Here is a 23,537-nt window from a genome sequence, read left to right as displayed (position 1 = left end):
TACTGCATTTAGTGCAGTGGTACATCACTACGTCTGACTATCACCAACTTACTATCAGGTACTACATGTACGAACGTAGACCACCAGACTTATGCCTGTTCCATCCTAGTTTCAGTATCCACGAGATGAACATGTCCAACAAAGATGGTAGCGAGCATTGATTTCATTCCACTACCGTTGACTTTCTATGTTCGTGCTCTGTCTCCACCGGAATCAAAAAGGTCATCTTTCCGTCTCCAACACGTTCCGAGATAGTTCGAACCGTAACTTGCGGTCAAACCCTGTCAATTATCCGAAGCATGCCTCTGAAAGCCTTCCAACTCAAAAGCTTCCTCACCCCCTCTAATGTCGAATATCTCCCGCCCCCTATCCCCCCAAAGTTCCGTCATCGCACCGCTGCACGCATCAAAAGTCCCCCTCGGAAAGATCCGTCGTCGCTCCAGCCTCAAAATCAAATACATTGCCCAGTACTGACAATGCTGCGGAGGAATCCGACTCGCCTGTAGACTCACCTCGTCCAAAAGTGTCTCGGGCGTGCTACCCAAGAAATGCCTGTACTGATAAGAGCGACTGGTGCATCGGTCGTCCGGCTGGATTTGCATCTCGTACCTGTCGGTGGGGATATGACCCTTCTCGTTGATGCAGTGGTAGAGGAAAGATGGGCCGGGGCCTCGCTTTTGAAGAATGATCACCCAGTGGATGTGTTGACTGGCTGCGTGGGGGAAGCGCCGGGCGAGCCAGATATCGTAGTGGTGGGGGCAGGGTTGGCACGGCATGTTGGAGGGATGTCCTATTTCAAGGTGAGTAGTCTATCGAGAAGAAGTATATCACGCAACTCGTGGATGGCTTCCGATGGAACGGAATGAAATAGGTCAAGAGGGAGGATTTGAGAAATTTGGCAAAGTTAAAAACTGCGGGATGTGGAAGCTTTGAGGAATGCTCAAAGATAGCCAGTGATTGTATGGTCAAGAATCAAGAGCGGTAGACTGGAGGGAGTCAGAAGCAGGCGAAACGTCGGATATAAGTACTCGTCGGAGACGCAGAAGTTCAACAGACGATGAGTTGAAAAACAGATTGATCCGGAAACAGCAGCTGATAATAGATCAGATTGGTTGTGCTTTCACACGGTTACTCTAACATGTAACAAACACTGGTGCCACAGATGAACAAAAAGAATACAATGGCTCTCAGCTGATTGATTGTCAGAGGGATCAAACAAAGCACCATGCCCTCGAGAATCGAGGGTCGCGGACCGACAAGGGTTCGAGACGGAGCCTACTGTGCCGGCTGGTCTCAATGATCCGAGTCCGAGAACAAAGAGGATAGTCTCACCATTCGGGATCGGGTTCTGCCAGGCATTGTTGATCCGTCTTGATGAGTTCACGGGCTACGTCTAATATATATCGCCGCTATCGTTTACACTACCACGCGTGAGGAAAAGCAGATTTCATTCCACAAGCCAACGGACATCTGTATTGGTATATGCAGCATTCATCATGTCTATTTCAAGCCTTTTTGGGTCCTCTCTGACGAAGAGGAAAATATAACAGACCAGTCCAAACAAGGAAAGATTGATCCCCAGGCAAAGTCATAAGAAGTTGTGAGACCTTCTTTCCACAGACCCGTCGAATAGGATCGACTTAAGCGACGGACCGGGGAGTCATGGCGCCGGACGTTCTCTAGCCCCAGCTTAGACTCTTCAATATGGTAGAAAGATGACAAAGAAAGAGGATGAAAAAAGTGGAAATGGGAATACAACGCCAAACACCTTTGTGCACCCGGTACGGAGAGAAAGAAATCCAAGCCCCACGGAAAATTTTGAGGATGATAAAGTGGCAGAACCTTAACGACGCTGGTTCTTGCCAATACCACGCTTACCGGCGACCTATTTGATTGAAGGAAGGAAATTAGTTGTTGATCTGCAAAAAAAAAAAAAAGAAAGAAAGAAAGAAAGAAAAAAGAAAAAAAAAGGCGAAAAAGGCGACTGATTAACAGGCCCAGAAAGAGAAACGGGATACATACCAAATGCTTGGCCAGCGAGACAGTGGTGTGACGATCAGCCTCACCCTGTCGGGCCATACGGTTCATCTTCTTCTGGCCCAGCTTGAACAGACGGTCGGCCTTGGAGCGAGCCGTCTCATCAACGACACCGTCATTACGACGATCAGTAGCGGCTTGGCTACGGGCACGGCTCTTGGCACGGGCAAGAGCCTTGTGGGGGTCATCCAGATCCATAGCATCATCTTCAGGCTCGCTACGGGTGAGAGTACGACCACGGGCTTGGCTCTGGGAGCGAGCACGGGAGCCAGCGGCGTCGACATCGTAGCCAGCAGAGTCGAGGCCACGCTCCATCTCGGAGAGCTTCTTGGCCTTGGCAGAACGAGGAATTTGGGCACGGTTTTTCAGCGACTTGCGCATCTTGGCATCGTTGCGCATCAGAGTACGCTTCTCGCGGATCAGGTCCGCCTTCATGCGGGTGTCGGCATCCTCGGCATCCTCCACGCTCTCGTCCGACTCGTAGTAGCCGTCGGCCTCCAGCTTCTCCTCCTCCTCTTCGAGAGCAGCCAGCTTCTTCTCGATGTCGGGGTCCACAAAGTCGTAAATGTTCTTTCCGTTCCACACCTCGGGAATCTTGTCGTGGTTCCACTCAGAGTTGGCAAGAGTGTAGTCACGCTGCATATCGAAGCTGTAGACACCAGCACCACCGTTCTCCTCCTCCAGGTCGCGCTCGAGCTTCCGGCGGTTGGGGTCGCTTTTGTCGTACTTCTGGAGGTTCTTGACGGCCTCGGGGATGAAGGTTTCGCGCGTAACACCACCCATAGGTTGGGCCACATGGATACGGGCCAAAACATCGCCAAGACGACCACCGGGGGTACCGGCACTGTTGGAACCAGACTTCAGCTTCTGAGACACACGCTCGGCGAGGAGCTTGTCACACGCGGCATTTTTGACTGCAGTGACACCCTCGGTGGTAGTGCAAGAAACCTGAAGCATCTCCACATCTCCGGACTTCAGAATCTCCTGCAACTCGACTTGTTGCTCCGGATCCAAGTCTTCTGGGCGGCGAACATCGATCTTGTTGACAACGATGTAGACAATCTTGTTGGCAAACAGAGGCTTAATGCTGTGGAAGAGCTTGATCTGGTCTGTGACGGAGTAACCGCACTGCTCGGACAAATCCATGAAGTAGAGAATGGCTGAGCGCAAATGGGCAACGGCTGTGATAGATTGCATCTCAATGGTGTTCATCTCCTCAAGTGGGTGGTCAAGAATACCAGGGGTATCGATGGCCTGGAAGCGCAGATATTTGTAGTCGAAGTGGCCAACGAACAATGACTTGGTGGTGAAAGCATAGGGCTGGACATCGACATCGGCGCGAGTGATGCTGCGCAGGAAGCTGGACTTGCCGACATTGGGGTAACCGCAGATAAGGAGGGTACGGGTGTTGGGGTCAATCGAGGGGAGACGACCTAAATGCTGGCGGACCTGCTCCAGGTAGACCAGGGGATCTTTCAGACGGCGGCAGATGGTGGCCATGCGACCGAGCGCAGCGCGCTTCAGCTGCTTGCACTGGAACAAAGATTGCGCATATTTAATCAAGCGGACATAATCGCGGGAAACACTCTCGATCAAGTGCTTGGCGGTTGAGACCTGACCAAGAGCAATGCGGAAGTGGTCGGCATCGTAGAGTGTGTTCATCAGATCCTTGTCTGCAGGTGATATCAGTACCTTTGTTGTTGCACAAGGCTCTCAAGGTACTTACGGAAAGGATGGATGTCCTGCAGACGAGGGAATCCATCAAGAATGGCCTGGAATTTCTCGCAGAAAGTCTCTTGGGTGTACTTGACCTTACGAGTGTAGAAACCTGCGGTGGGGAAAAAAAATTGCGATTAGCCGCCGCCCTTCCTTTATCGAAAACCCATTCAAATAGCAGGTTGGCTTGTATTTTCCTCCTCACCACTTGCGACCCGTGTGATGAAGGGAATAAGATGATTCGGAGCGCATACCTCGAATACGGCTGATCTTGAATCCAGCGCGAATCTGGGTGGGCAGCTGTCTCTGAGTGCGACTCAGGACAATGTCCAGGAATTCCTGGCTGGTAGGCACAGGCGCAATCTGGCGGTGACACCTGGTTAGTGAACTTTGTTCGACAGCGCTTTCAAAGTAGAGAACCTTGAGGGGAACATACATCCTTCCACGTCGTCTTCATGATGATCCACAGGAGTCAAGCCAAGGAGGTATATTGACTCTAAAGTGGCCAAGTTGATGAGTGATTCAAATGGGTGTTTCTCCATCGGAAAAAAATTGTTTGGCGGACATTTTTCTGCCGGGCGGCCAGCGAATGCGGGGACCTGGATTGGACGTGGTAACCGAGCCACTTTAAACTTAGCTTGTCCCTGGGAAGATGAACTGGTTGTGATCTGACTTTTCTGGGTGGAATTGACAAGGCCAGACGGCCACTGGGAGAGATGGACATTGATCCGATCCAACATAGGCAATTGCGCAGTATTGTGATTCAGTTTTCGATGCAGCAAAGACCAATTCTATGAAAATTACACGACCACGCCGATGATGGCTCGAACATCCCGTGCCCTTGACGAGAATACTGCAGTACAAGTGGCGAAAGAGAGCCAAGATCGGGCAATGCTGCTGTTGTACATCGCATATAGAATATATATTACACAGGCTTGAAGATCCCTCCAGACCCCTGTTTTTTCTTACACGAGGATGGTCTCACAAATCCGCCACCCTCAGAAAACACGAAGAAAACTCCCGATCCTAAGAAACCCTTGAAACGAAAATCGATGACCAAGGTGTAGCGCATACGTGACGTGACTGGGGACATGAAAGGTAACATAAAGACAAGACCACCGTAACAGGCTTCATACATATGACGCCGGAAGAGATGGGTTGGGTCGTAAAACAAAATGAACAAGGGGGGGGCAAGGAGAATTCGCATTCGGTAAGACCAGATCAACCCTGGCCTGTGTCCTGGTGTTAAACGTTCATTTCCTCATCGCCGAATTCCAAAACCTATAGCGGTGTGATTAGTCGTCGGTGTTCAAACAGGGTCAGGTCTTCGTTTCACCTGCCCTGCGTAGATTGGGGTAGTGGATAGGTCTTGCAACATCAAGTCCACGGAACGTACCAGATCAACCCAACCGCCTCCACCGAATTGACACTTACTGGGCCCACGAGACTCAAATCCAAAAGACTCGTAGAAGGGTACCAGGTGCTCGTGTGCAATGATCGCAAGGCGCTCTGCAATCTGTGCTTCCCGAATACGGTGAATGTAGGATTTAAGCAGAGTGCTGCCGACCTGCTTGCCCTGATGCTCAGGGAGAACCGCCAGAGAATGGATCGCGATGGTACGGCCCCCTTCCTCGTGACCAACCGCCTGATTATCCTCAAATGTCCAGCGTTGCGACTGCCAGTCCAGGGGGAGACGCATGGCGCGGTCCGACACCAAGGGCTCGCTAGTGCGAGTCGCAATGATGTGTCCGACCAAGGTCGGACGAGGCTTAGGCTGATTCTCGTCGAGGATGGGCAGTGTGAACAAGCCGAGACTGAGCTCTGGGCAACGTGTCAGACGGTAGATGAACTTCTCGCGTGAACAGCGCTCCGCCTCCGGAAAAGCATTTTCCACCTCGACACAATCCTCCACATTTGACACGGACAGCAGTTGCACAAAGGGGTGAAGCTCGTCCAGCTTGGTGCGATGATGGGTTGGAGGTCGGCGATACCAGTACGGGTAGTCGTTGGCATCTTCTTGGTCGACCGCGACGTAATCCTCATCTACTTCATCGTCGTCTTCGGGATCGTCGAGAGGGAAGCCACCGCCTGTGATGGAGATCCCAGCGCGATCAAGGATGCGAGCCAGATCATTGTTGTTGGAGTTTGACAAGGAGAGGAGGTCGTCATCGTTGGCGTTGGACAATGGCTTCAGGCCCGAGGTGTCTGGACCGGCCATTGACTCTGACGATTGCTCGCGCATGTTGGACATTTTTGCGATTTGGAAAAGGCGACACTTGGCGCCTCAAAAGTCCGGCTAGTGGAGTGATTGTAAGATCCAAAATGAGGTCGCGTGTCGAGGTGAATCAAGCCGACTCGCACGTTTGCGCTTTTTCGGATTTTTCCTGCAAGGGGACCCGGCAAGGTGGCGTCGATCGGAGGAGGGGTGGTACAGTGACTACAGTCTAGACCAGTGGGGGTCGTTAGTGGGCACGGGGCAGTCAGATCCTAGTGCTGCATGTGCCTGGAGGTACTGTCATGTCAGAGGTCAATTCACCAGAAATTTGCAGCAATCAATTGAAGCGGTTGACTCGGCGATGAGTAATGAGGGTGTGGGTTAGAACTACCTGACTCATGGCGGAGTTTCTTTGCGCCGCAACAAGGTTTTCTGCTTGAACCGGAAGTAGACTTTGACAGGACAATCAGAGTCTGCAACCTCAGTAATAGGCGGGAACGCAAGGAGATAGCGGCGACCGGCGCTCAGATGGGACTAAGAAAAGTGTTGATTCATTCGTCCCAGTTCTTTGTCTCTGATCAGTGATCACTGCTGAAAAAAAATCGCGATTCACTCACAGTGGGCTGAGTGTCTTTTTGTGCCAATGATGCCAAGATCAACCTTCAATCAATAATATCTACGGCGTTTAGACAGGGATTAAAGACGTGCAAGAAGAGAGCGCAATAGCAGTAGACTAGTAGGAATGCTCTTATTCCGCATTGGCTTGAGTGGCGGGAATCTTTTTGAACTGGAGTGACCAGTGATAATCAGTGATAAGTGCAACTACTTCTTCAATACCTCCCTTCTTGCATTCAGTACTTCTCTTTTGCATCTTGCTAGGCTATGAGTCCAGGTTCCACGTCTCTGACATGCTGTACTTACAAAGTGACTTTGAAGTATCTGATTAGTCAGGAGGTGGCGGCGCCTATTGCTTACTCCGCATGAATGCCATCCCAGGTTGCTTCAAGTTTACTCTAGTGAGGAAAAACAACCCATCGAGCGTGAAAAGCGGGAATTTGTGGGGGAGATTTGGTTTCAAGTTTGTAGTGCGATATCTTAGGTAGGTACCACCTGTTGTAGTCACTTACTGGAAACTTTCTTCGTGCCTGACTTGACAGTTGGATCATTCTCATAGTGGAATCAGACGGGAGGTACTCAATCTGGCTTGTACGTCCACCTGGTGTTACATCTCTTGTTGTCAACTTCGACTTTTGCTTCTGAGTCTGAGAGAAATTGCTCTGTTGGAAGTAGGCCCTGATTTTATGGTAATAACATAGGCCTCGCCTCTGGCGTCCATGAGGTCAGGACTATGAACGTATTTTATGTAGAATGCAATCGCTCGGCAGAATCAAGGTTTTCCAACCCTGAAGCCGAGAATCATATACAGCATTCAAAAAGTATACGCAACGAAGCTCGATATCTAGATTTCGAGGATCGACGCAAAAAATGTTCATACAGATTGAGCCTCTAGGATTTTTCCTCCGCGCACTCGTCTTTGCCGGGCGACGTCAGTCTGCCTTCTGAACAACAGGCCCCGAGGCGGAAGTCAATGCCGGCCGAAAAGCGGCCGAGCGGCGTAAATAACACGGCACAACCAGTCGGTCGGGCATGGAAGTAACATAAGGCTGACTTGTGCAGGCCGAAATCACGTCCAGCGTGCCTACGGTATCCGAGTCTGAACAGTTATGATGGGTATCAGAAAATTGTAGAGGAAGAAAATACCACCACAGACTACTTGATGGGGTCAGAGACTGTGGAAATACACAAATAAAGCCATTCAATCCTTTCCCCATTGAGATAGCTTTCGCCTGTTGCTCGGGGTTGACTATCTGACACTGACAGTCTTCGTGGACCCGCTCGAAACAAGCGGCGAACGTAAATCCCGCGGCCTGAAGATCTAGGCGGTGAATCGAAGCCGCGGATGCGTCATGCGGCCATTATTTCCGTGGGGGAACTGACTCAACATATAAGAGCGAACGCTTACAAGAGATTTTCAATCCTTTCAGTTTGTCTGGACTCGTACGAACACCCTGGATGAGCCTTGCACTGAGCTTGTCTTTCGCCGCCTGCGCGCTCTGTCGGTGACCGATAATGGGCTCCCGAACATTTTCCCGGCCTTGGGTTGTTCCGGCCTCTCTCACCAAGGTAGACATCATATTATCTTGAAGTAAACAAGAAAGACCAGACCAAAACACGAAGTTGGATTACTAAGGTACCATTGTTTGCCAGCAACATGTAGTGCGCAGTCATGGAACGGCGCTGCGACGTCCGGCGCAATCGCAATGCATCCAACCGGCCTCGTACCAGGTCGCCGCGTCGTCGAGTACTAGTGAGAATGGGGGAGACCGTCTGGGACGCCGAGCCAAGGAAAAGATGTTGGACAAGGTGAGATTACCGATACCATTGCTTTTTGTTCTCCTCATGACCAGTCGCTGATAATGGCATCGATCTGGATTTTCAGGAATTTTTTCTTAGCTTGCTAAGCTCAGCCTCCACCAAACGAGAAGCAAAATCCTACCTGTCGCGACTAAAGGCCACTGCTGCAACCGAAGATGCGACCTGGAATCACAAGGCGGCGGCGACGATCTCCAACAAACCTGGGGATGACACAAGCTTGGATGCTTCATCACCGTGCGGCGTCAATCTGGGATCTTTCTACCATGCCCCCAGAGCAGTACACGACACTCCAGTCTTCCGTCAGGAGAAGATCCCGGTGTCACGAGAGCAGATCACGTCGGGGCAAATAAACTTAGCCTTGATCAAGCTGTGTACGCCACAAGAGCTCGACACTGAAACGATTGACGGTGTAGCCAAGACCCTCTCGCAACTGGTGCGCCTTGGAATGGCTTGCTGCGTCGTGGTGGATCCAGGCTGGACAGGTGAAAATAGTGCCGCGATGAGATCGATGGCAAGCGAGCAAGCCACTCGGCTTGCAAATGCAGTTGACGCACAGCCGGATTCAAAATCATTCTGTCTTGATTCCATCCTGACCATTTCGGGGCAAGAGCCGGGCCTCATGACGGTCACATCTCGACAAAGACTCTTACGGCCGCTGCGAGACGGGCATGTGGTTGTGGTGGCACCAATCGCCTATAGTGACGAGAACCCCAGGGCCATTCCAGTCTCTGCGGATGAAGCTGTGTTGACTCTGACCAAGGAGTTTGCAGGCCTTGCTTTGGATTCTCACCACCCAGATGATGACCCAGCTGCAACCGCAGAGAAGGTGCAGGCGCTGCAGCGAGAGGTCTCCGTAGACCGAGTCATCTTGCTGCATCCATCCGGGGGTATTCCGGCTTTTCGTGGCCCACAAGAATCCCATGTCTTCATCAACATGGAGCAAGAATTTGAAGACATTGAGAGAGAGCTGATCGCGGCACAAGACATGTTTGTCAAAAGCACACAAGCGTCACCGATTCGCAAGAATGAGTCTGCATCTGAGATCTCAACCTCGCCCCATTCGCCCCATCCTGCAAGCCACATTCTTCATGGCCACGTGGAGAATCTTCGCCTATCGCAACAAACTCTCGCACTGCTCCCATCTGCTTCTTCTGGAATCATTACTTCTCCATATGAAGTCGCCAAATCCGCTCGCCCACGGGAGCCAACTTCCAACCCGTCTGCAGTCGGCACGCGACGCCAGCGTAACCCTCTGATCCACAATCTCTTGACCGATAAACCGCTTCTATCTTCCTCTCTCCCCTTAGGTCGACGGAGGACACTCAGCCGTAGCGATGCTATCAGTGCCCCATCTTCTCACTCGACGTTCGTCAAGCGAGGCATGCCCTTGACAATTCTCCCAAACCCCTACACGCAGATGTGGACAGCTCACGGTCAACCTCGCCTCAAACTCGATGACCCGTCCATCGACCTACCCCGACTTGTCCACCTCATTGAAGACTCATTTGATCGCAAACTGGACGTGCAGGACTATCTTGCGCGGGTCAACAATCGTCTCGCCGGGCTGATCATCGCCGGCGAGTACGAGGGTGGTGCCATTCTCACGTGGGAAGCACCCACGGGAGTCATTGATGACGGCAGCGCCGCCAGTGCTGCCCGCATGGTCCCGTATCTGGATAAATTCGCCGTCCTCAAGCGCAGTCAGGGCGCAGGAGGGGTGGCTGACGTGGTCTTCAACGCCATGGTGCGCACTTGCTTCCCCAACGGAGTCTGCTGGCGTAGTCGCAAAGACAACCCCGTGAACAAATGGTACTTTGAGCGATCGATCGGGACGTGGAAACTGTCCGATAGTAATTGGACCATGTTCTGGACCACGCCTGGATTGGTGGACAATCCTCAACGATTCAGCGATTATGAGGATGTATGTAGGAACATTCAACCCAGCTGGGCTGATCATAAGAGTGTCGTGGACTGAGTGATTTGGATGCATTGCACATAAGGCATATACCATTTACATAACTTGAAATAGATGAAAGGCCAAAGAACAATTGAAGACTTGCTTCGATGAATAGAGAGGCGAATAGCAGATGAGTTTGTAGATCTCCACTCCGTCTTCTGAGCAGTGTTCAAGTGAAAGCTGGAGGAAACCCCTTTCTTTTCGGGATGAGATCAGCTCTGCGGTCTGTCGTCGTATGGGGAGAACCTGGGGAATTGAATGTGTGCCGGTGAAGTTCATATCGCAGAATGTAACTGAGTACCTTAGTGAGCACTGTACTACTAACTTACTAGGCTACTGCATCCGTCAGGTCATACAATTGTGCAATCGACTGAGCAACCTCAAAAATCTGGCATCCAACTTTGTATGAGCTTGTGTACCGCCAGGTCCACTTGGATCTGGCCCCTGGCCCGGTCTTTACGACCATCAAACTCCCCCAGTTGACGTGGTCGGTGGGAACCCCCCAGGGAACCAAAACAAAGAGGGACAGGCCTCCAAAACCTCGGCTCCTCCACCGGACACTCAACTTCGACTCGACATTCTTGCTTGCCTCAATGGCGTCACATAACAATGCCAATCTGCATTGAATGCTCGTACCCGGTCTCGCACCTGTACAGCGCCTACAGCCGTGCCGATGACCGTTCTCAGGGCAAAGGCGTCCGATTGACGCAGTGCCCTCGCTGCCAACGGTTCGCCGATAAATATGTCGAATACGACTTCGTGGTGATCTTCATTGATCTGGTCCTCATCAAGCCTCAGGTAATACCTGACACATGGGCCTCGCAATGCGTGACGTGGATATGAAGAACGTCCGCTGACGATGAAACACAGGTGTACCGACATCTTCTTTTCAATCGGCTTGGGCGAGACGATAATCTGTTTGATGTGAGATATCACCTGGATGAGGCAGTGGCACACGCAGAATAGAAATATACTGATGCAAGCCGCTCCATGCACAGCGATCGATCATTCGGCTTGGAGTTCTGTTGCTTCTCTTCGACGTCTACCTCACATGGGCTCGCCTCGAGAAGGACCCTTCACTTGCCACGACTTTTATTGCGCGCACCCCTATCATCGTGCAATACCTCTTCTTCTTAACCCTGAACGCGGTCGCGACAGTCGCACATCATTTCACTGTCCGTATTCTGGCATCCTTGCTTGTACCGCAATCCCATCGCTACAGCGCTCCCGTGGCCATGCCCGATGTAACAACAACTACATGCCCGCCGTCTGGCGTCAGCGACACAACCACTCCTGTACCCTCCCATCCTCCCACGCCCACAATCAGACCATCGCCTCCCCCTGGCCAAGCGAACAATTCGGCAACACAGCCTCTGATCTCACTCGGGTTACCCGCCACCAAGTCAACGCCGAACTTGCACGGAGCAAGCATTTCAGGCGAGACAGCTTCTCCGCAGGACACCACTCCCGCGAGTAGTACACAGACACAGACACAACCATCTTCAATCTCACAACGCCCACCTCACCAACCCTCGCTGCAACGCGCGTCCACCGCGCCAATGCAAAACATCCGACCACTTCCTCCCCCGACCGCCGCAAGCCCCACAGCCATCAGTACCGCACTACTAGTCAGCAGCTGCGCTAAATTATTTCCCATTCTGCTCGTCATCTGGGGCGCCGACGGCATCCATACGGGCCGGACCAACCCAGCCGCACCAGGAAGCATGGTCCGCAAGGGTATCGGTGCATCCAAGGCGGCGCTCTCATCCGCACGCGATACCACTGCGTCGCCTTCCCTGTTAGAATCAACCCTGGCTTCTGTGGAAGTCTCCCTGCGGCCATATTTGCCAACGCAGTATTTGACGGGCTTGTTCGATCTGCTTGCGTCGTTGCTGTCCCTGGGTGTGGTAGATGCGCATCTCGTGCTGCTGAGCAATATCGAGGCTTTGTATATTCTTCTTGGTTGTGGATATTTTCGATCTGTGGTCGTTGCGGTCGCGGGCCAGGTGGCTAGATGGGCGGTCCAAAAAGTCATACTTGGAGCGGTTGGTGTTGGTTAGAATTACCCAAGTATCGGTGTTGACGGCGGCGAGTATGTACATGTGTATCATCCTATACATGATTCATCACGTCTTGTTAAAGAGGAAATCTTTGTCTTGCAAATCGCAAAGGACTGAACAAGGCTTGTGTGTCGAACGTCTCCATGCCGGGCAGTACTGTCTGTTCTACGAGAGTCAGATGTTAATTGCACTCTGTTGGTCCCACTATTAAACCCACCTTGAAGCAGTCTTGTTTGCTAAGCATTCTATGTGGGTTTGGCCAGGCGGTACTGCTCATCTCGTCTGTTGACAGCAAGTGAATTGTTATGGGTACGCCCATGAAGTATACTGTCCGATGACTTCCCCAATTGCAGCACGTTACGATCTGAGACGTTGCCCAACGAGGAACCTTTAGTCGTTTTGAATTCAGTTTCCGAGTAGGTCGAAAACGATGGCACTTGTGTGAGATTGAGAGGCCGCCCTGAGATTGACCGTAGAAGCAAAATATTGCCAAGCTGGCAATTAACATAATCACTCTGATGCATCCATCGTCCACGGCAAATTCCACTCTTTGCTACAAATCCTACTACACATTCGCTTTTTTTTTTTCTTCACTTCGTCGAAAAGTCAGGATGAGTTGTTTCCTCATTGACAAAGGCATATGGTCCATTATGTCTTTATGGTACATCAGATCGGTTTCCAATGTCAATGGAGTGCCTTTCTGAGGATCTCACCGTGGTTCTTTTTCAGTGTGCTTTGGCAGAGTCTCTAAGAAGGCTTTCGAGGAAGAACTCACAATGCCCGGGCTCGGGGATCGTGTTATGCCGAGGTTACAGCTAGGCCTCGAATCATCGTACGCCTTGCGAGCGAGACACCAGGTGGAAAGATGAATTAAACTAGCTTGAATTGCTGCCTCCAGTCGAGGTTCAATGGATAAGGTAAAATAGGCTTCAATAGTCAGTACCAGAATGGTCCTTCCCGTTAGAGATATTTAGGTGGAGGTCAATACCTTACCTAGGTCAAGGCAGACGGCAGATAAGCATCAGAACATTAGGTATTCAATCGGAGACCCGACACGGTGATATTCCTATTAGCAAGGTGCTGTCGACAAGGTGATCGGTGCATTCTCGCTGGCAAAAGGAACCTCGCCGTTCCTGAAGTTTCATGGGCCTGCTGCGTGGAGTTGTCTTGATAACAAGAACATCCCCCGGCTCCCCTGCTCCTGTTCGCTCGCAAACGCACTAGTCCTATAGAACGGTGAAAGCCGTCCGAGATATTTTCATTAGTAGGTATTACCTCAGGGCTCGTATACGAATACGGGAAATACCCCTATAGAACTACGGCTAGTGACTTCGCCGAGGCAGTCCGTACTCTAAAGTATTGGAATCTCACCACTATCGTTGCCCAGATGGTTTATCATTCGACCGTAAGAGGTCTAAGCCAAACCATCCGTGAGAATAATTTCCCTTGCAACGACATGTATAGATCGATGGTGATCCGCATCGCCAATTCAGTGACCAACTGGCCATGAAGCCGGGCTTCTGTTTGTGATCACATAGCGCCAGGTGCTTTAGAGAGTCGAAACATCGATATAAATTTTATAATCGACCAAGCTCCAGGGCTCTTTAGGGCTTTAACCTAAGTGCATAGAATCCCATGAAATATTTATCAGACAGCGGCCGACAAAGCAGCATCTCACTAGTTGAAGTAGGCAATTATCCCCTCCCTCATGCAACCTCATTGAACTATGCCATGATCTTGCATCACGACTCGAACGTACCCTCTCAGATTGAACCAACGGTGATGATTCAAAGGGTGGTCAGCTGGGAAGTATGGCATCCATCCAACGCGAGAGCCCCCGGTCGATCCCGGTAGCGGAAAGGCAAGACATCGGTGGCATCATTCTTTACTCCGGTACTGAACCAGGTCGAATATTGGCCCTCTTGGGCGCGATAAGAGGGTGTAGCTGGGCCATGAAAACAATTGCTAGATTGGAAAGAAAGCGAAGTGTTAGCTCTACAATCTCACGTATCAAGTCTGCTGTGAAGAAGAGCACAAAAGCCGTATATAGGAGGCAGCCCCGTAGAAATGCCCTTGAGATATTCAAAAAGCCATCAGAATCGATGCTTGAACCGAACTTACCCCACATCAGATAACATGAAATAAACGAGAGAATAAGCGTGCTGCGCCAGACACTATACACATAAAATCCCGTATTAGCTTGGTTCTCCCAGACTCGACAAACCGACAAATCAAAAAGGAAGACCAGTTCTTCTTCGGACTGAACAGCTGCAACGGGCGCAGGGAGAAAGACTTACGTCTGATTTTCGCCCTTGGGGCTAAAGAACCATGCAGCTAGCGAGAGAGCCACAATGACAATGAGACCGACGAGAAGACTCCATCTGGATAGGAAAATGATGAGCGATTGTCCGAATATAACTCTTTCGCAGCCCAACCTCGAAATGATCGGGACATCTGTCTTGCGGCAAAAGGCGTCCGTCCTTTGGGGGACGGATGGTATGGGGAAGTTTGGACTTGTCGCAAACACCACGACTTGAACAGGTTCTGGGGCCGGGGTTGTTGAGGAGTAGCGAAGTCACATACCCGTTCGCCATCTTTGAGTTGTGTAAGACCTATCCAGGTCCCAGCGTATGACGTCTGTTGGGGTACTCGATCTGCGGATTCCTCGAGATGGAGAAGGCGGCAATGATGCGGATAGCGGAGTGGAGGGCTGTCCGGCGACTAGGGAAGGAAGGCTGGCGGAGGGTTAGGTATATGCGTCAGATCCGACGAAAAATTGCAACGTGCAATGCGTTGCTTCGTTTAACAGAGATCGCTCGAATCGTCGCAGAGGGAATTCCAGATATTCTGTTTGGTTTGTACATCGGCCTTGGATGTCGGAGCTCCCTGGAGCTTGCGGGACATTCTGCCTCAGGCACGAGGGCGGTCTAACGGAGCGGGAGCTACGCTGGGTCGGATGGTTAATGTCCGGACTATCGGTCTCCTGGATGGAAGGTTACAATGTACTGAATGGGTTGATTGATCCTAGAATCGTACGAGGATCAATATTTCACGCCTGCTGTATCTACGAGAAAACTATATGAAAGGCCCTCATACCCTTGATGTCGCTTTCAACCAGTGATGCTCTCAAAACGCTTCGATAACTTGCTGCTGCTGCTGCTGCTGTAGCGAAGAAGATAGATGGGAATACAAATAGATACGCACACACAAAGATCGAAAGAGTAACCATAGGCTGAACTTAAAGACAAACTGAGAATGATTTAAGCATTCAGCGGCCTCTTTCACGCACCCTCACGGCTCTTGCGGTAGCTGGCCTGTGGAAGTATTGTCAGTATTTACACAAATCATCGCGCAAAATGAGCCTTAGCATACCTCCTGCTCAACTTGGAGCGCATCCACGGTGGGCGCAAGTTCGCTCAAAATCTCGTAGGCCTTCTTGTGGAATTCCAGCTGCGCGGCAATGAGATCGGCAAGGTTACGCAGAGGTTCAGGGGTATCGAGGACCTGATCGAGCAGAGAGATGTCAGCTTCATATTTATAGCGTCGTATACAGAGAGCTCAGATATGATCATGAGGAGGGTGGAAAAAATGGTGCCGGGACCACAAGGACTGACATTCTTCATCACGCTCACGGCCTCTTCAGTCTGAGCAACAAACTCGTCTTCCGCCTGCTCAATCTCCTGGCGGGCATCCTCGCTCAAGTTATCCAGATCGCCATGGGCAGCGGCCTTCTTGCTGGCCTTGATCGAGTCCAGAGTGAGACGAGCGTTCTCGACATTCTTGCGAGCCTTGGCCGCGAACATCAAGTTGGTGTTCAGTGTCGTGTTCCACCCAGCCAAGAAGCGCGACTGAATCTGGGCGTCTTGCGCAAGACGGGCCTCACCGACTCTCTCCTCAGCGAGAGCATACTTCTCCAAAGCAGTCGCGAGGGGATCATCACCGTGGCTGTTCTGCGACAATGTCTGGGACCCGGCAAGCGAGGCGCGAGCGATCGCGTGGTTAAAGGTCTTAGGCTGAGGTTTGGCGCTGGGCGGCGCGGTGAGAGCCGCCTGGGCCTCGGCGGGCGAGCTGGCCTGCGCAAGCAGATTGACCTTTTCGTTGATGGTGCGACCCAAATCGTTGAAAGACTCGCGGATGTTAGGGGGGTAATCGTAGGCTTCGTTGGAGTATTGCGAGCTAGATTTCGGACGCCAGTCCACAAATGTCAGCACTACGACCCGACGTGCCGGATCGGGAGAGGTTCCTTGTCTCTTTTTCTTTCGTCGCGATTGAGAAAAATGCAGATATGAAGATGACTCACGTCACTTGGAGCAGCTTCTGGTGGACAAGCTTGAGCGCATCCACCCGCTTCTCCAGGTCGATGTATTCATCGGGGAGCTGGGTTTTGTCCTCGACCTGACCCAGCTGCTCTTTGATCAATTGCTGGGTGCGCTGCGCAAAGGGCGTGAAGCTTGCACTATTCACTCGAGTAAGGGGCGAGTGGAATCGCAAGTCAGTCAATGTCCGATTGTGGTCCAAAGCGTAAGCCACGAGGGGTCGCGGCTGTGGAGAGGCACAAGGAGCCTCGTGCTGAGAGAAAGTGGTTGGAGCCATGAGAGAAGCCTGACTCACCTGAAAGTCTTGCCAAAAGCCTGTACTCGGTCCATGATGACGAGATGGTCAGAGTGTGACTGTGAACAATGTGAAACGAGTAAAGGCTCAATTACGGAACTCAAGAGGCAGATGGTGAGCTACTGCTACGGAGACGGGGAGTGCTCCCGATGCACCGCCCCACTGTTGAACACCGCCACTATGGATTGTGGTAGAGAAGGAACATGAGAATAAATAAAACGTCGGAATTTGCAATTGTATACAGCGGGTCACGCAACAAGAAATAGGGATATAGGAAAAGAAGATAAATACACCGAAGAAATTAACAGGATAAATCGTCAAGAGGCCGTAACGGTCGTGGTGCTCGTGTCTGGCTGGAAGTTCAACGCTATAAAGTGCGTCGAGTCCACCGCCAAAGTCTTTCATGTGAGAGTGGCTAGCATGGCCCGCATCACGCCCGCACTGGGTTCTAGATTGAGCTGTCAGCCGCACGTCCTGTTCTTCAGAATCAGGGTAGAAAATGTTGATCAAACAACTTACCTCTGCGTTCGGTACGTCGAACCTCGTGGATCTCTGTCTCATTGCCCCTGCTGTCAATGACATCGGTTTCACGATCTCGAGTCACCTCGTAACCACCCCGTCGTTCCAGCCGGAGCATCCTCGCCTCCTCTTCGAGCTCACGCACATACTCGTCAAGCTCGCGGTCGCTCTCCCGTGGCCGAACCAAAACCATCTGGCCTGAGTTGCGAGGACGAGTTTCAATCCGCTCTTCAGCATAATTTCGCGGCTCAATCAGTTGGAGGGATGTTGAAGGACGGGCATGCGTGTTCACAGACACAGACCGTGGTCGAGAGACAATCATGGTCCGCGACCGTGGAGCGTACTCTTCGTAATCGATTTCTTCGTGTCTCTCACGTCTGTGCGGCGAAGCTTCAATGTAGTGTGCATCCCGGTGACGTGAGTCAACGACCAGATGCTCGGTCGTGACCCGTTCGCGAGGGATGGTCCGCACGGGGGATCGCGGGACACGTAGATATTCAGCTAATACCACGGTCATTAGCTTGCATGTTCTGTCCTGTTCTGTTTTCCGGGTCCCAGAAAATCCGACGTGCAACCGACTTACTTTCCACGTGTTCAGCGGGCCTTCGGAATTCTTTGCTCAGACTAATGACCTCGTCGATTTGCTCCTTGGACAGTGCTTTCTGGATGACAATGACCTCGCCCTAAAAATCATCATGCAGAATATCAGCATCTTTGAACATGTCTATACCCAAAGAATTTGTTTTTCGAACTAGGCCACAACAACTTACATCCTCCTTGAATGGATATCCCAGATCCAAAATGGCATGCACATGAACCCATTTGCGCGGAATGCGAGTCTTGCCCTTACGAGGATAAGGCTTCTCTTCCCGCCGTGAACGGGTGCCGCTACTCGAGCGACGTCGATGATGGTCCATAGATCTGCGCTCCCTGAATCCTCGAAACTCCTCGTCGCCATAAAGGTCCGGCTCGGCGATGCGGATATCTTCATAAATTTCTCGCTCACGGTAATGTCCCGGTGCGGCTCGCGGCGGGGCAGGCACATGGGGCGCACGAGGAGCGCCTCGCGGCCGATCACGAGCTTCAAGTGTTTCCATCTTGCGGCGAGGAATCCGATCGAAAGTGTCGAGAGAAGACTGCCGTCTCACTAGACGAGGCGGAGCGAACGAGGGACTTTCGTCGCGACGCCGACGTCGGTCATGCGGAACGAGAGCTCCAGAGGAGCGCACCAGGTGCTCGTCTTCATAGTACCGGCCTGGAGCACGTGCAGGGGGCCCATATCGGTCTGCCTCGCGCATACGGAACTCAAAGCGTTCGTCGTCGACCTGGCGGGGTCGATCCATGACCGGAGGGCCACGAGAGTGACGACGCTCATGCCGGTCGCGAGTCTCGAAACTTCCCGTCGACGACCGATAGTCATCGTAGCGTGACATGATTTTGTGACGCCAACTCCGAAACCGTACTGTGGGCTCTGTGTTTTGGGTAATATCCTGTGGCTCTGCTGCTGTGGCAGCTGGACCGGAAGATGCAGTGGCTACCGTGAATGACGAAGCCGGCTGACTTGCGGGCCGATGGTGGGGAGGAGTGGGAGTCTGAAAGAACCACGGGTACGAACAAAAGGCAGAATGGCCTGGGAAATCCAGAGATGAAGGGGAAGAAGATGAAGAAGCAAAAAGGAGGTCGAGCAGGGCACCTGGACCACAGGCTACGGAAAGATACGAGGACAGTCAAGTGCGCCTTACGAGCCAGACTGCCTTTTCAGCCCTGCCAGATGTATGGTGGTTAGGCAGAAGCGGCGCGAGGTGACGTCGGAGAGCGCTGTTGAAGGGAGAACAAGAAGGAGAGTGGAGAAAAGTGCGCGGGCGGAGCAGCAGCAGCAGCCAGCAGCCGCCGTTCCACTTCCATAGCAGCCCAATACGTGGGTCGACTGGCGACCCCCCAGTCAGGAACAAGGGGACAGCATAGTCTTCAGCAACTTTTTGGCATTCAAGGTCGTTACGTATTAGGTGCATGACTAGAGTAGTCTAGGCCACTCTGTTGGACTTGACACTCAGCCGAAACAGTAACTCGGAGAACGAATGGCCTGCATCGACCGCGCAAAGTGTGGCCCAACACCGTTCAGGTACCGCAGGTACACCAATGACGGCGCCTCATCGTGTTAGCTATTTCCATCTGCATAGCCTACTACAACTCCAAGGACTGCATGTCTGCATCCAAACTGAGAAGACCCATGGCATAATGGGCGCGATCATGGGTGTCGACTGTGACAAACCGTCGCTCGTCATTGCTCTGCCCACCATCACGTTCGAGAAGATCAAGAGCCTAAAGGAGAATGGAAGACACGGTTCAGCACCATCTGCAATGTGAACTTGGCTCAGCTCACAAGATAGCTTTAGATCAACACTTACAGGGGGTCCTCGGGTCTGATCAACCTCGGAGGTTCGTTCATAAGGAGGCCCACGGCCATGTTTGGCGGCCACGATCCAAGCCTTCTCACATCCACTGGCAATGGCTTCTGAGGTCTTCCAGCCTGTAAGTCGAGAAATGTCCCGTAGTTTGGCGACGGTCCAGCCGCGCTGCGCTGGATCCATGTACTGTACTCCGGCAAAGAAGATAGGGACCGTCATTTCGGTAAGCGAGGATCCAAGAGTTGGACTGAGGCTACCAGCCTGCAGATTGAATCGCTGAGGATAGTATATGCCCCCAGTGATTCGCCCGATGATCTGGGCATATTCGGCAGTGGTCGCCGCAGCCACCCCAGCCGCCATCATCATAGCTGGTGGCATAGACGGGTGTAGTCGGTAAAGTAGGATGCGGGCTGCGTAATAGAAGCCCCAGATGACTGCAATAGTGTGAGTACGATATTGCAGCGCAGGGCCGAATGGCGTAGGAATGGATTGCGTGACATCGGCAGGAAGAGGTTCAAAATTTCTTCCAAATTCTTTAGCAAGGGTATCCATAGCCGCGAAAATTTCCTCCCATTCTTGTTCAGCCTCTGCATAAGTGACACCCTCGCTACGTTCTTCTTCCTGGAACGACGGCTGACGGTCGCGAGGGCCATCAGCGAATCCTGATGGTAGCCGTGCTGGCCCATGTGGTGGGACCATGCCGTACATGGGAGTTGAATCAGAGTCAGAAGGGCTGGGGCGTGAACCATGAGATCCTGAAGGTCCAGATGGAGGGCCGCTAGGCGGAGGTGTTCTCGCAGGTGCTGTTCCTGGTGAGTCTCTCCTGGCATTGGGATCTCTCTTGCTCGAAAAGCGACCCATGAACTTGAACATGCCCGGCGATGGCCTCCATTCCGTTCCAGCCGCGCGGAGAGCTCGAATCTTGCGTTTACGATCGCGGTATCCAAAGTCCGACACACGTGCAAGCAACAACCAAAGGTGATCCGCAGATCCGTATATGGCGTCAATGCGCCCAACACCTGCTCGCGGAGGACATTGACACTGCATAGAGTAGGGCATACTAGACCATCAAGAAAGTCAGCTTGTGCTTGAGTTGGAGGGTGCAATGAAACGGCCAGAAGGGATGGGCTCTCACAAGAGTTTCTCTCCACTGATGAAGCTATGAAAGACATCCTGTTTCGTGAACCACCAGTAGAGATCGCACTGGATCCGGAAATTTTCAATCTCCTTGCGGGTGAAATTCTTTTTAAATAAACGTGGTTGGCCAATGTCCACGCGTCCAAAGTCATCAAAGTTGACTGCTCGCCCCAGAATTGACCCGATGAGGTGTTCGTTCACGCTCGTCTCTTTTTCTGCGAAGGGATCATGTTCACTTGATTCGGAACCAAAGCCGTGATCGTAAATCGACGAGTTCGACCATCCCAGCTGGTCTCTCTGCGCACTGATCACTCGTCGATAAGTGCGAAGATCCCGGGTCGTACCGGCAAAGTCCACTTCCTTGATCAGTTGAGCGGCTCCAGCTACGTGACTGTTCCATTTGGAGTGATCGGCGGAAATGACTTCGTAATATGCCAGAAGCTCTGTGGCAGCCAGCGTCCCAATCTCCCTACGGGGAAGAGGTAAACTCACAGCCTGGCCGATCTTTTTAAGCGCGTAATGGTAGTGCCTGAGTGACACTGTCGTAGACGTTCCTTGTAGGTATGCAATGTGAAGACTGCTGATAGCAAGGATAGCCTGGAGTAACGCCGGATTCTCCAATGCTTTGAGAGGTAGCGTATATGTCCAAAGGCCCTGTTGAGCAGGTAGGACCGCGCCTAAAGAGATGGAAGAATCTGTCGGATGCCGTTCGAAGATTGACAATGACGGCCCAGTTGAATGGATGAAGTGGGCGAAGATGCGGGCTGTTGTGGGATTGTTAAGAGGGCTGGATCCGAGACTGGGCGTGTAAGAGGCAAGGATGTTCGGCTCATTCAAATGAGCTGTGAATGATCGGAAGCGACTTTCGTCATGGTTCGCAGATGCCATGATGAGACTCAATTGGTTGAAACCTTCCAACTGGCTTGGCCCCGCCATCTCATCGTCGGAATCCACGTCGTAGTAGTCGTTATTCTCATCGTCGACATACACGAGTTGTCGCTGATCTAGCTGCTCGGGGTGCTGAGGAGCATCGCTCTGCCAGCGACCCAGCTTATCTTGTGCTGGAAACTGATACCCAGCTGCTAGCGAGTTGTCAGGCTGCGAATCATGGGAGTTAGTCAGTGAGATTTCAAGTATGATCCAACATGCGCCAGCGCATCTGAGCGGTGAGATACCTGAGAAATCGAAGGGGCTTTCAATCCTGTTGGCATTTCTGTCTGCCACTGAGCTGGTTTGACTGTGCCAAAGCCGATGTCCTGGCTGAGTTGTTCGTTAGTCCAGTAAACGATCGCCTGGGGTGCTTGCGGTATGCGCCTGTCAGCATCGGCCGTGGAGTCACCGAATTGAAGTGACTGAGCTGGTAGGGAGCGATCGGCTTCCCCGATCATGTTGCTAGCTACCAGTCCCTGATGTGGCAGTGTTGATGGTTGAGGGATTGTTGATTGAGGTTGGTGCGCTGAGCTCTGTGCATTCTGGGCCGGCCATTCTTGACCGTGTACCTGTCGTGCAGAAGCCGGATAGTAGAATGAAGGTGCAGAGGGAGCGTGTGTTTGTCCTATCGGAGGAGTGGCTTCATATATTGGTGCTATGTGATGCTCCAATGCTGCCGGATCGACGGGTCGTGGAGCCAGCATCGGGTGCTGTCCCGGCGCCGCCTCGACATGTTGCGCTTGCGCGAATGATGCCGTCCAGTGATTGTACACAGGCACTGATCCTTGTTGCGGTTGCGGCTGCTGTTGCTGCTGCAATTGACCATGCGCGGAGATGGTACCATAGGATCCCACAAGCCCCAGCGGATTCTTGAAGATCACCCGCCGAGCATAGCCTTCACAAATGCGCTTGGACTTCACGCAATTGCTGCACGTGGGTTTCTCTTCCCCACACTTGATTCGGCGTCTTCGACAAGCTGGTGAAGCGGTCAATTCAATCGACTTCAGAATGAAGTTGTGCGCATCGTCAATCCTTTGCCCACACCTCCTCTGGACGGCTCTACGTACTTAGGCAACCGGTCTTGGTGCGTCTCTTAGGGCCCTTGCGCGCGGCGGACTGCTTTGCTGCGGGCTGCTCAGCCGGCTTGGGTCCGTCGATGGAACTGATCGCCGATACGGCCGGTCCTGACGGTCCTTCCGCCTCCAAAGGACCGGTCATGACAGCGCCGTGAGCAATGGTCGCAGGGGTGAAACCTCGAATCGACGAATTTCAAGCAAGTGTACTATGCGAGGAGCATGGTGGAGATCGGAAGAGAGCAGTGACTGGAAGATCGGAGGGGCAGAAGGTCACTTGAAAGTTGAATGCGATTGATGGAGTTCCGCCTTCCGGTGATCGCGCCGTCGGTGATTTTCCTCCGCTATGCACCTGACGATAAGATGGCCAGTTGCTCTTCCAAGAGACTTGGAATCGATCACAGTCGGCCACAGTTAGCAGCTTGACGCGCCCAGACG

General features: G+C 52.2%; 8 protein-coding genes across 8 annotated transcripts; 2 read left to right on the top strand and 6 right to left on the bottom strand.

The window, feature by feature from the left end:
- Nucleotides 1-1,843: 1,843 nt before the first annotated feature.
- N7539_005853 (putative GTPase NOG1) lies at nucleotides 1,844-4,210 on the bottom strand (the record flags this gene model as incomplete). Its single annotated transcript, XM_056935455.1, has 5 exons — nucleotides 1,844-1,885; nucleotides 2,023-3,710; nucleotides 3,764-3,865; nucleotides 4,008-4,116; nucleotides 4,190-4,210. The coding sequence occupies 5 exons, from the start codon at nucleotides 4,208-4,210 to the stop codon at nucleotides 1,844-1,846; spliced, it is 1,962 nt and encodes a 653-aa protein (XP_056789327.1).
- Nucleotides 4,211-4,998: 788 nt separating this feature from the next.
- On the bottom strand, nucleotides 4,999-6,004 carry N7539_005852 (polyamine acetyltransferase; the record flags this gene model as incomplete). The annotated part of the gene is made up of 2 exons (XM_056935454.1): nucleotides 4,999-5,034; nucleotides 5,150-6,004. The coding sequence occupies 2 exons, from the start codon at nucleotides 6,002-6,004 to the stop codon at nucleotides 4,999-5,001; spliced, it is 891 nt and encodes a 296-aa protein (XP_056789326.1).
- A 2,285-nt stretch (nucleotides 6,005-8,289) lies between these two features.
- On the top strand, nucleotides 8,290-10,379 carry arg2 (acetyl-CoA:L-glutamate N-acetyltransferase; the record flags this gene model as incomplete). The annotated part of the gene is made up of 2 exons (XM_056935453.1): nucleotides 8,290-8,336; nucleotides 8,492-10,379. 2 exons carry the CDS (start codon nucleotides 8,290-8,292, stop codon nucleotides 10,377-10,379), a joined length of 1,935 nt encoding a protein of 644 aa, XP_056789325.1.
- Nucleotides 10,380-10,868: 489 nt separating this feature from the next.
- N7539_005850 (sterol homeostasis protein ARV1) lies at nucleotides 10,869-12,421 on the top strand (the record flags this gene model as incomplete). Its single annotated transcript, XM_056935452.1, has 3 exons — nucleotides 10,869-11,159; nucleotides 11,232-11,285; nucleotides 11,360-12,421. Coding segments are annotated over 3 exons (1,407 nt in total), but the record flags the coding sequence as incomplete, so codon positions are not given.
- Nucleotides 12,422-14,208: 1,787 nt separating this feature from the next.
- On the bottom strand, nucleotides 14,209-15,015 carry N7539_005849 (V-type proton ATPase subunit e; the record flags this gene model as incomplete). Its single annotated transcript, XM_056935451.1, has 3 exons — nucleotides 14,209-14,386; nucleotides 14,719-14,802; nucleotides 15,005-15,015. The coding sequence occupies 3 exons, from the start codon at nucleotides 15,013-15,015 to the stop codon at nucleotides 14,209-14,211; spliced, it is 273 nt and encodes a 90-aa protein (XP_056789323.1).
- A 687-nt stretch (nucleotides 15,016-15,702) lies between these two features.
- On the bottom strand, nucleotides 15,703-17,067 carry N7539_005848 (BAR domain-containing protein; the record flags this gene model as incomplete). Its single annotated transcript, XM_056935450.1, has 5 exons — nucleotides 15,703-15,735; nucleotides 15,794-15,925; nucleotides 16,036-16,597; nucleotides 16,722-16,877; nucleotides 17,033-17,067. 5 exons carry the CDS (start codon nucleotides 17,065-17,067, stop codon nucleotides 15,703-15,705), a joined length of 918 nt encoding a protein of 305 aa, XP_056789322.1.
- Nucleotides 17,068-17,433: 366 nt separating this feature from the next.
- Nucleotides 17,434-18,984, bottom strand: N7539_005847 (uncharacterized protein; the record flags this gene model as incomplete). Its single annotated transcript, XM_056935449.1, has 4 exons — nucleotides 17,434-17,480; nucleotides 17,552-18,052; nucleotides 18,135-18,234; nucleotides 18,322-18,984. The coding sequence occupies 4 exons, from the start codon at nucleotides 18,982-18,984 to the stop codon at nucleotides 17,434-17,436; spliced, it is 1,311 nt and encodes a 436-aa protein (XP_056789321.1).
- A 751-nt stretch (nucleotides 18,985-19,735) lies between these two features.
- N7539_005846 (uncharacterized protein) lies at nucleotides 19,736-23,244 on the bottom strand (the record flags this gene model as incomplete). The annotated part of the gene is made up of 5 exons (XM_056935448.1): nucleotides 19,736-19,873; nucleotides 19,960-21,019; nucleotides 21,095-22,194; nucleotides 22,272-23,002; nucleotides 23,094-23,244. The coding sequence occupies 5 exons, from the start codon at nucleotides 23,242-23,244 to the stop codon at nucleotides 19,736-19,738; spliced, it is 3,180 nt and encodes a 1,059-aa protein (XP_056789320.1).
- Nucleotides 23,245-23,537: the final 293 nt, after the last annotated feature.

The sequence above is a fragment of the Penicillium diatomitis genome (genome assembly GCF_028827545.1).
Source record: "Penicillium diatomitis strain IBT 30728 chromosome Unknown utg000006l_segment0_segment0, whole genome shotgun sequence".
In the NCBI taxonomy this organism is placed as follows: domain Eukaryota; kingdom Fungi; phylum Ascomycota; class Eurotiomycetes; order Eurotiales; family Aspergillaceae; genus Penicillium; species Penicillium diatomitis.
The sequence above is the reverse complement of the archived record's forward strand: the minus strand, read 5'-3'. Positions and strand labels throughout refer to the sequence as shown.